At 47.2% G+C, this 12025-nt stretch overlaps 2 protein-coding genes across 2 annotated transcripts; one reads left to right on the plus strand and one right to left on the minus strand.

Annotated features, from left to right (window-relative positions):
- Positions 1-556: 556 nt before the first annotated feature.
- LOC137783893 (lysosomal membrane ascorbate-dependent ferrireductase CYB561A3-like) lies at positions 557-3831 on the minus strand. The gene is made up of 5 exons (XM_068574236.1): positions 3642-3831; positions 1968-2176; positions 1727-1881; positions 1406-1562; positions 557-1163 (listed from the first exon to the last, which is right to left on the minus strand). Exons 1-5 carry the CDS (start codon positions 3829-3831, stop codon positions 1137-1139), a joined length of 738 nt encoding a protein of 245 aa, XP_068430337.1. The 3' UTR covers positions 557-1136.
- A 5071-nt stretch (positions 3832-8902) lies between these two features.
- Positions 8903-11862, plus strand: LOC137784065 (uncharacterized). The gene is made up of 3 exons (XM_068574491.1): positions 8903-8989; positions 9074-10717; positions 11338-11862. The coding sequence occupies exons 1-3, from the start codon at positions 8930-8932 to the stop codon at positions 11554-11556; spliced, it is 1923 nt and encodes a 640-aa protein (XP_068430592.1). The 5' UTR covers positions 8903-8929; the 3' UTR covers positions 11557-11862.
- The last annotated feature ends 163 nt before the right edge of the window (positions 11863-12025 follow it).

The raw sequence follows: 12025 nt of genomic DNA on the forward strand, positions 1-12025 counted from the left end.
AAAAAAAACAACAACTTTTTTTTTTTGTTGACGAAAATAAAAAAAACAACCATCGAAGCAATATGTTATTTCATCACTTTGGTTTTACAATAACTTCATTTAAATGTAAATATGTATTGTTCATACAACAAAACAAGTACAAGTCATATAATAGTCCATTGCCTTTTTCAAGTCAAAAACAAAAAAAAAAAGTAGATTAATAATTTATTTTTGTCCTAATTCTTTTTTTGGGCGGGGAAAGGGGAGGGGGGGGTCCTAATTCTTTTTTGGGGGGGGGGGGGGGGTCCTAAGTTTTTTTTTCTTCTTCCTATTGTTTTTTTTTTGAGGCAGGAATGCGCTTCCATAAAACAGACACGGAACTGCAAATATTTGCAAATTAGTACATTTATTCACAATATCCATACAAAGCAATGACAGATAGATAGATAGATAGATAGATAGATAGATAGGTAGGTAGGTAGATAGATAGATAGATAGATAGATAGATAGATAGATAGATAGATAGATAGATAGATAGATAGATAGATAGATAGGCGTTTTTTCTTCTTTTCATTCTCCAGATATTTCTGTTTTTAGTGAAAGTTCCACACCAGGCACGTTTACACCGATTATATTGTTTATTGTTTATATTATTTCTTACAAGTGGCCTTGACTCTCGGATGTAAAAAAACATAATCTTTAATATTGTTGTTGCCATTTGTAATAATGATGAGAATATGTCTTCTGATCTTCTGGTCGTCCAGTGTGTGGAAATCTCAGATGTTTGTCTTCTGGTTTCGACAAAAAGAGCTATTTTTAAACCAAATCTTGATATTCTTCTTAAAATAACCGAGTAGGGTTGTTGCCCAACCCTAAAGAGATGTACATGCTGTAGCATCCTGCAGAGTTACTACAGTGCTTCGATGACCTCTAGTGGTGTGGGACTGTAATTACATTCAGCTATAACAACACTGGAGTGTAAATGCATGAGTTTAATAACATAACACACACAAAACAAGTCGTTCTACATTGAATACTGCAAACTACAAAAGGACTCTAGAAATTATGGTGAAAGAATCAGAGAACTGCAATGCGGCTTTCATCTGGATGGAATGAATGTGTTCTCCGTGGCACATGGACGTCTTCCTGCAGTGTTTTCAAGTGCTGTTTTCATTGAGCATGAGCTGTAAATTAAACAACATGTAGATATTATTATCTCACAGAGAGGTAAAGCGCTGATACACAATGAGCCAACCCTGAAAACTGGAAGTACAATTAATATGACTGAATCACGATTGATCCCAGTGACGTGTGCGCTTTGACTCCAGCACTTTCTTAAATGCACTATACGTCAAAATTCACATCTTTGTCATCTCAAAGCCAAAGGATTGGTGGTATTGATCGAGAACAATACCCCCGTACTCACTGGAACACTTTCATTGTCTGTTTCCGGCCGCTTCCAGTTGTCGTTGGACAGGATGCCAAAGACGACCAAGACGAAGGCCGCGATGAGGAGGCCGAGGGAATTTGCAAACTTTGCCTCCGCAGGCAGTGAGTTGTAGGGATTACCGCTGCTTCCTTTCCTACAGCACATGGAGAAGTTCACAAGTTAAGCTTCCTACATGAGTCATGTGCTGCCACTCCTGTGTCGTGTTAATGTTGGATTGCATGTGATTCTGGCTGTTTTCCCGTCGGGGTAAAAAATAAAGACATTGTGTCGCCATCTGCTGGCTATCGGAGCACTCACAGGGTAAAGAACAGCTGCTCGTTGATGCCGCTGATGCAGGAGGTCAGACCGAGGATCAGGATGGCTTTACCCATCCAGACGTGGACGGGTTTCAGGTTGCCGCGAAACCACGGAGGAGAACATGGGAGCAGGAAGCCGGCCAGACCGAGCAGCCACTGGAGACACAGCACAGGGAGACGTGACGGGAAAGGGAACGACTCAGGTACATGAAGCAGTTCAATTCCCTTTAGAATAACCTCACCTGGAACGCAAACATGAGCACGGTGGAGAGGCCCACCCAGCTGTGCAGGGAGTACATGTCCGGGATGTTCAAGGACCTGTGGTAGTCGAACACGGCGCAGAGGCCCAGGACGGACAGGAGCAGCGCCACGAGCATCAGGCCGCCGTGCACCAGCTTCCAGGTGAGCTTCTTCTGCCTCCAGGTGAACGGGGCACGGAACACAAGAACCGCTGAACACACACACACGCACACACACACAGTCGATGAATAAATGATGTAAACAGTGCATTTATTATTCTGCTTTCCTTTTCAAATTGATCCGCGATGAAGTGATCTTCTTGTTTGAGCACAGATGTTATTTTTGCTTGCGTGCTGCGCTTAAATCATTTAGTTGATTTGTTTTTTTAAAAATATTTAATGAGTTTTCTTGATACTATGTCTAATTAATAAAACAACAAAGCTCTCTCGGCTGCAGCGAGAGATCATTTAATTGTTGTGGTTTCTTCAACCAAACTAGATCCAACTGGAACGGACTTTTCATTTTTATTCAGAGTCCAAAATGTTTGAACAATGTGAAGTAGTGATGGAGCTCAAACAGCACAATGGCGTCCGCTGTTAGACTCTGCTGCAGGGAGCGCGCTCACGTGGTTCTTCCTCTCCACACCTCCAGCTTGTCATGTGACTCGTCCCTCCTCTGCTTCAGGCTTGCGGGGTATCCCCGACGTCCCTGCACCCCAGCGGCGTTCCCTCCAGCTCCTCCTGGAGGACCCCGGGACGCCCACAGGCCAGACGAGATGTGTAATCCCTCCAGCGCGTTCTGGGTCTGCACCCCAAGGGGGCAAAATCTCTCGAGGGAGGCGTCCAGGGAGGGATCCTGATGAGCTCCCTCAGGACGTCTGCGCTCCCCCACCTCGTCTCTGAGGCGGAGAACAGCCACCCGACAAACCAAGCTCATTCTGTGCACTCGGGTGTCTCTTTCGATCACTTGAAGCTCATGACCACGCGTGAGGGCGGTGAACTTCCTCGCTTGAGGACAGTAACTCTCTCCTAATCCTGGAGGACGCCATCTCAAACCCAATCCAACGACACTCTGATGACTTTCTATTCCTCCCTCAGTCAGAGGCACAGAAGACATTCATGTTTACTTGTTGTCCTTGTGACAAGTTGGTGGTGTAAAAATACTCATTCATCCTCTTTCCTGCTCATGAATCTGACTGGTTTTAGTGCGAGTTTACTAGTTTCAGAGGTCTCAGCCGGAGGTAGACGTGTCTGCCTTCTCTCTGATATAACGGGCACAAATTCTGTGGATTTCCTTTAAATCTCTACGATCAATATCTCCAAATCAAGGCACCTGATGCCAGAACAATCTAGATTGCACTTCAGGTGAGAGGATGTGTTTTTATATTGAGGGGTGAATCGTCCCTTTAAGGGCCAACGTATTGTTATTGTATGGTCAGCGGTATACCGATAACAGCATTTATTTTCCCTTCTAGGCATTGTGTAAAATCAATATCTTAAGGCCCTGTTGCCCCCCCCCCCCCATTTATATCCCTGAAGCCAGGAGAAATAAACCTCTCTGTGTGATGCATTACAACCAAACTGCTGACTCACCTCCTCCCTGAACACTATCACCTCGTGTTTAGTTGTAGCTTTAGTTTTCAAACACACACACACACACACACACACACGACTCACCGTGGCCACACAGCACCACCAGCCCGGCCACCATGAGGACGGGATGCCAGTTGAACTGCAGAGCCGAGCCGTCCCAGGAGAAGCCGCCGCGCCAGCGAGCGCTCCAGAAGCTCACGGCGAGCAGGCAGAGCGAGCCCGAGCACAGGCAGCACGCCGCCGAGGCCGCCGAGAGGCACGAGGACGGGTTCATGGCCGCCGGTCTGGAGACAGTGGAACGGACACGCAGCATGCAGCATGCAGCATGCCCGCATGAGGGGAACATATTACATTGAACCATAAAGGAAAATATAGAAGTATCCACGTCTAAATGACTGAAGGAAAGCTGGTTTCTGAGTGAAATATAATATGAGCCTCAATCTCGTCGTGACATTTCTGGCCTCACTGGGTAAATTAAAACAGGTTTTCTTTTTAAACAATCTGTTTGTTCAATGAGAGTATTTCATGTGGCCTTTAATGGAACATTTAACAGTGAATAATGCTCTTCAAATATGAAAAATCCACGCTGATTGCATAGAATACTTGAACATTGTAAATGCCTCGATTACAAATGAAAATGACTTGAATTAAGATCTCAGCAGAGATTAAATGCAATATAATTCAAACATTTAAACACAGTCATGAGTTAGTCATTTGTCACTAAAATATGTGCAGCAATGAGAAAGATCTTTACCTCCGGATTGAAGTGAAGTAGGAAGACAAGTGGAATAAAAGTAAAGTCGGGACCTGAAAATTGTTCTCGAGTACAAATAGTGTCCTTACTTATCACACCGATCCTCAATACACAGAAACAAGCGACAAATATTACCTGTGAAACGATTACAAAGGGAACTCTTGGTTTGGTGAGCCTCTCTCTTCCTCCTGCTCCTTTCCTCTCTTTGTACTTTGAGACGGTCCCTCCCAAACATAACCATAACCATAACCATCTCCATCACCATCAAACCTCCCATTGTTCCACCACAGATCATCTTGCTAGTGCAGTCTGGCGTTAAAGGGTGAAATGGTTTCAGTGGGACGAGGTCTGGAGTCTTGTGACAAAGAAAACTGAGACAATTACAAAAGAAAACCAGCTTTCATAACATAACTCACTTCATGCTTTGTGGTGTTGATCTGCAACACTCTCTGGATATTCACCACGACGCGAACATGAAAGTATTTGCAAGACATCTTTATACGTTTATAAAGTGAAGCGAGCGATAAAGACTTGTTGTGCAGTTGGGTTTGCTTCCTCATCACTTGACAGATGACGTCTGATAAGAGCCGCCGCATTACATCACTTCCTCTCGTGGATCACATGCATTGTGTTGCAAGGTACTGTGAATTATCTTCCCGTTTCATAAAAACAGCCATGAGGGCGCGAGGGAGCGCTCGGCGTGTCATCGGATGAAGCGCAGACCTCCAGCCGGAATAAAGCCTCCAGTGTCCTGAGACGTGGACCCAAGCAGATGATCACAGAGGGCCAGTCACCAGGCGGAGCGGCGCCAGAACCAGCGTGAAACCTCGTTCCACCTCGTTCCACCTCGTCGTGACAAAAGGGGAAAAAGGCGGGAGGGGCCGTGAAGCCAGGGGCGGCCATTTTAACTGGGGGCGCCGAGAGATTTATGTTCGCGTTAACAGAAAACCATGAAACGTTCAACGTGCAGCCGGACCGACTTTATTTAGACCTGATGGAGACGGCGACACAATACAATCCTCTACACAATACAATCCTCTACACAATGCAGTCCTCTACACAATACAATCCTCTACACAATACAGTCCTCTACACAAAGTAATCCTCTACACAATGCAATCCTCTACACAAAGTAATCCTCTACACAATACAATCCTCTACACAAAGTAATCCTCTACACAAAGTAATCCTCTACACAAAGTACTCCTCTACACAAAGTACTCCTCTACACAAAGTACTCCTCTACACATAGTACTCCTCTACACAAAGTAATCCTCTACACAAAGTACTCCTCCACACAAAGTAATCCTCCACACAAAGTACTCCTCTACACAAAGTACTCCTCCACACAAAGTACTCCTCTATATAAAGTACTCCTCTACACGATGCGATCCTCTTGTCCTACACGTCGTAGAGCAGGAACGTCACCGGGCCGCTCAGCGCCATGTTGTGCATGATTTGCTTGGAGCAGACGTCTTCGTCGTCTTCGTCCTCCACGAAGACGGACAGGAAGTGGCGAGCGTCTCCGGGCAGCGGCCGGGTCTGAGAGGCCAGCACGCGCACGCACGCCACGTCGGGCCGGAAGACGAACCTCCTGTTGTCCACGGGGACGACGGAGAGCTCGTCGGGCGCCGAGGGCGAGATGAGCTCGCCCCGGCCTCCGGGCCGGGAGGCGACGAAGGCGTCGAGCTGCACGGCCTTCTGGGTAACGAACACGCGCACGTTCCTCCTGCTGTGGTTGCTCATGCGGCACGAGGAGCTGAGGTTCCCCATCGCGTCTGTTGAAACACACGGACGGAAGATGATTCACGTGTCAGGATAACAACAACACAACCAGAAGAGTTTGCACTTTCTACATGCTTTATTCAATTCAAAACTTTATTACAGACTCAAGATAATACAAAAGACAAAAAATAGAGTAAAATACATAAAAGCACAATTATTTAGAAATTAGTATTGCTTCGCTTCTCATGTTTCAGATTTCTTTAATTCTTTTTTTCAATCAATTTGAAGTTCATACACAAGTTACACATTATCTCAACAAAAAACAACAAATAAATGAATATAAAATAATACATAACACCACAACAACCAACAATCAGACAGAAAGCATCATCCTCCATATTGCACAGATATAACACTTTTATATTAATGCATGTTGTTCTCTTCTTCTCACTCTTCATAGCAGCTGCTTAGCATTAGCATTAGCATTAGTTTCATACCATTCACTTTTATTTATTTTTGGATTAAAAATGTAGCCTTTTTTTTATGATTTAACAAAATAAAAGTGCACATAATCACTTCTGTGAATACAGCATATTGTTGAATTTCCTTTGCTGCAGTGGGTAAATATTGTATCGACACAAGGGACACAGAAATATTGTCTATATAGATAGATATGTCCGTACGTATATAGACTGAAAAACATCTAATATAGTCTGTTTATTTTAGCTGCACATTGAATGAGCGTGCAACAAATAAAACATTTTAATTAAGAAGTCTGACGTCGTAGACAACAAAGGATTTTTTTGACTAAAGTCTTTTCAGCGTAACACACAATTTAGTTCACACTCTGGCATGAGACACATTTATACTGTACAACAACACAAAGACGTCGATGCTCTTTTAGTTTCATGCGTTGTGAAATGCATCCAATGAGGCACTAATGTGTATCCATTAAAGATCAGATCATTTTCATCTTCTCTCCCTTAATAAAACAGAATGACTTCTTACCTGCGTCACCGGAGACAAAGGCACAGTGATGCCTGTGGTTGTCATCGCCGACGGGTTTCTGACGGACAAAATCTGATAACATGCAAAAAAAACCCTTCAACACAGTCGTGCAGGGAAATATAAAAGAGAGGTGTGATGTCTTTTACACCGTCAACGAAGAGACATCAACAGAACAAATGAACAACATGTGTAACCTTTACAAAAGAGGAAATGGTTTCTAGGTATTCTCTCTGTTTGTGATTAAAGGATTTTAATAATAATTCCTGGTATTGATGTATGTGCAATAGGCTCAATGTAAAACACGGTGCTCAAAGAAAAGCACACAGTTTAAGGGGCAGAAGTGTCGCTTCATGGCACAGAGGAACATCCAGACTCACCCGGCTCAGCATTCACACACAACACTGACTCCTGGGATCAAGTCAGCGTCGCTTTTGTGTGTTTTCACGACTGTCCGTGTGAACGTTGTACAAGTGAACGGCGCTAGAAAGTCTCCTCTCTGTGATGGCCTGCGCCTCGTGGAGCGCCGGCTTCACTCGCTGCGCGGTTTGCATATTCAAAGTGAGGCGAGGAGGCTGCGGCGGTGATAACGGCGCCGGGCTTCACGCCGCTCATTCTCAGCGTGATGAGAGCGTGGCTGCTGCTCGCGGCCCTGCTGGCCCCTGGGTTCGGGGCCCCTGGGGTCGGGGCCCGGCCCCTGGAGCGCTGCCGTTGGAGTTCATGCAGACGACTGCTTCCTCCTGCGGGACCCGACACACTCCAGACACAAACTGAGCATCGATGCGCGCGTATCCGGAGGAAGTGTGTGTGTGTTGTCAGACACACACACACACTGAGGGCCTGTTACTGGACACACAGCGATGACTGGAGTCATGTCCCCGCTCTGGTATGCTTCTTTCAGTATTGGTGTATCTCAACTACAACAAAAGAAACAGCTGCAATGCGACTACATTTCTGAATTTCATCTGCAAAATATTCTTTTCTCTGCGTGTTTACCTCGCTGATGGACTGAAGTTTGTTTATTATTTTTTACCATTTTCTCTGCTGCTCCCGGCCGTGTGCATGAACTATCAGCATAAGCAGTGGGATCGCCACCTAAAGTGCAAGCTGATCTTTGCACAACAACACCCAGGCTTATTGTGGCGCTGCAATAGGAATATCTGACATGCAGCTCGTTCTCTGTTCTCGCACCTGTTCAGAATATTCATGGGCGAGCGAGGAGACACAGTGACACTTCCCTTTCTTAAGCTTTAGGGCAGAAAAGACCTTGGAGAACTTGGAGACCTTAGAAAGAGAAATACCAAGAATGAAAAGCAGATCATAAATCTCACGGTTCGACAGACATAAAGGATTAAAGCCACTGAAAGAGCAACTGCAACAGTTGCAGAAATGTGAATAACTCCCTGTGAGATTTCCCTGCCATTAAACTCAGATATCAATGAGTGCCGCTTGGTCGACGGTGTGCAGCTGAGTGGTGCGCCGAAGGGAACCGCGCCGTTAAAGTGGAAAGTTGCACACGGAGAGAGACGCGCCGGAGCACTAAAAAAGAACCATTAAAAGTTTAAAAATGTCTCTCCGCGCTTCAGAAAGCAGTCCACGGCCACGCTGTGAAGCTAAACGCTAACGCCGGCGCGCAATAACGATGCTAACGTGCTCACGGGGTGAATGTCCACCATCGTCATCACCCTGATAGTCCAGTGTTGCATGTTGACATTTGCTCGTAAGCATTGAACATAAAGTGCAGCGGAGGCCGAGCGTCGTCACCTTTTGCAGATGTTTGGTGGTAAAGCAAAAGCGTCGGAGCTCAAACGTTTGACCTGACGATGGCGCCGCACGAGAAGCTCACGGAGCAGTTGTTACGACGCGTCAGTCTGCACCAGAGCGGTCGATGGGTCGACTGGATGACATTATCGTCCCTGGAGCCACGGCCGCAGGCGCGGAACAAAATGTTCACATGAATGAAGAAGTGTACTTTCAATGGCTCACGCTCGACTTGGTGGCAGTTTTATAACCGACTCTATCTTCCCTCCAGGTTGTTTCTCTCCTCCACGGACAGGGGAAAGGCGTTCCAGTGTTTCTGCTGAGGTCAGACGCTCCACCGCCGCTGCACGCCATCAGTGAAGCCGGCCACATCGCGGACATAATGAAAGGTCGCCCTGATTCATGGACGCCGCGTCATCACGCCGCTGCCCCGGGCCGCAGGGTTCAGGCCTTCGTCCTGCTGCAGAACACCGAGAGCCCGGCGCCCGGCGCCATTTTTCAAACGCAGAAAATGCTGACGAAGAGACCCCGAGCCGCCACAGCAGTGATTATTTCCTGCTGGTTCAAAGCGGGCGAAGTGAGATCGGCAATGAACGTCGAGAAAATGTCCAAAGAGCAATTGGCACGAGCACAACGGAGGCGAAAAGAGAGCGCGGGGCGGCGGCGGCACATCAAAGTTCACATGAAATACGATGGAAAAGCTGCAGTCCGTCAACAGGACGCTTCCCGAGCGGCTGCTCTGCGTTCTGGCAGCTCAAACACGAAACCGCAGTCACAGACACAGAGAAACGCAGCCGGCGCCATGAAGAGAAATGAACATTTCAACTTGAACTTGTTGCTGAAAAGAACTCAGAAGCGACTTCCTTTCAAAGCTGCATCTGATAATGACGACGACGACGATGATGATGATGGATTGCACGTTGAGAGGCGACTCTTGCTGAAAACAGGACCCACACGGAGGCCGCCGGTCGAGATAAAAGCCACTCAGGACGCTAACGAAGTGGATCTCAACGAGGACATCGTCACACAAAGAGCCGAGCGATCGCAAACAAACGCCGATGCAAATGGCAACCAGAGAAGATTAGCATCCATCCTCCAGGCGTCCTTTACACACGAGACGGATAATAACGATGTTGAGACCAAACAAGCGCTCGCTGAGGCGGGAGGAGATGTCTTAATCACGTTATTCCTCCCAGACACAGACGGAGACGCACAAACAGGCCCGTCATCGCGTCTGAACACAGAAACAATCAAAACATCCACGACGAAGGTGCCGCGCGACCCCCCGCCCGGCACCAACGTTATGAAGGAGTGCGTCACTATCGACCCAGAGAGCCTGTGTTCATTACAGATGTGTGTGGCGGGAAGAACAGAGAGAATATCTCTACGACCGGCAGAGAGAAGAGAAGCGACGACAGCGTCTGACTCCACTCGGGTCGAAGAGACGACGGCACACACGCAGACTAATAACTTGCCTGCTGGAAACATGAGCATAAATCACACTAAACAAGAGGGAAATGCGGCATCAGAGGAATCAGCCATCCCTCCACCGCCCTCACTCAAAGTGACGGAGAGAGAAACGGTGACGACGGAGCGAGCGGCGGAGACGACGACAGGAAGCACGGAGATGAAAGAGCCGACGTGGAGTACGGACGTCCTCCATCACGGACCGGCGAGCACGGAGAACCCGGGGGCCGAGGCCGGATGTGTGGGGTGTAAAGCTGGGCGTGGAGAAGCTCCCGGTGAGAAGGCCTTCTCGGGCCTCAGGATGAGGGAGGACGTCCCGGCACGAGCCGTGACCGACGGGCCAGAACCGGACAGGCCAGCGGTCCTGAAGGACGCGGAAGGGAACTGGGTTGCAGTCGCGAAACCTTTTCCGACGACCCGGGAAGGAGCTGAGGACACGCCTGCAAAAGTGAGTCGAGTTGCACAAACACATTTCTGTGGGAAAGGAACGGAAACAGTGTGTGAAAAGAGACTAAATCCAACGAGGTTTTACTCATTTTCATCATTTACGTTCGAGTTCGGCTTCTTCTCCTGATAACAGAAGAGATTCTTCCACAAAAAGTGCAGAAATGGGGACTGATACCGCTCCCATGTCTGTCTGTTGAGTGAGAGGCTATAAGGCTAACGACCGGTTAGCTTAGCTTAGCACAAAGAGTGGAAACAGCTGACAAAATCGGCCAGCAGTTCACTGATTACCGCTTTATTTCTTATCCGAGGGCGGTGAAGGTGTGACCTGCGTCCCGACAGGTCGAGCTTTTGCTCTCATGTAGATTAAAGCGCTGAAGGAAAATGAGCTTTTAATTTCACAGAAATGTGCAAGAATACAATCCAGACATGAATCTGAAGGGTCAAACTGAGGCTAATTATTGGAAATACCTTTTTTTTTTTTACCCAATAAACTATCGTAGAGCAACAACATGTTGCATAGATAAAGGGCCACTCGCTATATTACATTATTAGTTCAAATCCCTCATATACTGCTCTGTAAGAAGCGTTAACTGTTGACTGATGCAGAGTTCTCCTCCACAGGCGGCGAGCGGCCGGCCGGCGCTCTGCGGAGGTCTGATCCATCGCACCGAGGCCGGGCGGAGACACTGTGCAGAGAGAGCAGCAAGGATGGTTTCCACTGATGCACTAAAGCATCCGAGAGAGGAGGAGGAAGAGGAGGAAGAGGAGCGCATCAGAGAGCAGAGCCACAACCCTCTCCATCACGATCGCTTCTATTATTTTGAAGGATCGTTGAGTTAGAATAATCTGTTTCCCCCGAAGAAAGAGTCCTGGAAAGACCGAAAACATTGTTTTCAGGGTGAGGAACGAAGAATGAGAAGTTCCTCAGTTATCACTTCAAATGATCCGACACTGAGGATGAGGATGAGTGAAGGTTCACAGACCTGAATCCTGCAGAAACAGTCGAAAACAAAGAAACATCACTGACGTCTCATTTCTGCTGTAAATTAAACGCAATATTCTGCTGCAGCGAGTCGGCCATGATGGATTGGATGAAGGTCGGTCCACGCGCTACAGGGTCCATCGTCCCTCACGTGGTTCTGATGACTGGACTCTTCGTCGCTGCATTCAAGTCCACATCTCTGCATCAGTTATTATGGGATTCATGGAAGAGATGAAGACCCGTGTGACCCGAGAGGATAATGAGTTATGTCCCAGGAAATAAAACCATTTGTGCTTCTCTTCCTCCGTCCTGCGATGCAACAGAAAT

This window comes from Clinocottus analis, unplaced genomic scaffold (assembly GCF_023055335.1).
Source record: "Clinocottus analis isolate CAN_PGR_092001 unplaced genomic scaffold, fCliAna1.0.p SCAF_13, whole genome shotgun sequence".
Lineage (NCBI taxonomy): Eukaryota > Metazoa > Chordata > Actinopteri > Perciformes > Cottidae > Clinocottus > Clinocottus analis.

Bases quoted from the DNA above. Each gene is read 5' to 3' on its own strand.
- LOC137783893 (XM_068574236.1), bottom strand. From the start codon at position 3,831: ATGAACCCGTCCTCGTGCCTCTCGGCGGCCTCGGCGGCGTGCTGCCTG. The intron at 1,563-1,726 runs GTGAGTGCTCCG...CATGTGCTGTAG, and splicing joins GAGCAGCTGTTCTTTACCCT to GAAAGGAAGCAGCGGTAATC. The intron at 1,164-1,405 runs GTGAGTACGGGG...TTTAATTTACAG, and splicing joins CAGACAATGAAAGTGTTCCA to CTCATGCTCAATGAAAACAG.
- LOC137784065 (XM_068574491.1), top strand. From the start codon at position 8,930: ATGGGTCGACTGGATGACATTATCGTCCCTGGAGCCACGGCCGCAGGC. The intron at 8,990-9,073 runs GTTCACATGAAT...TCTTCCCTCCAG, and splicing joins CCGCAGGCGCGGAACAAAAT to GTTGTTTCTCTCCTCCACGG. The intron at 10,718-11,337 runs GTGAGTCGAGTT...TCTCCTCCACAG, and splicing joins CTGAGGACACGCCTGCAAAA to GCGGCGAGCGGCCGGCCGGC.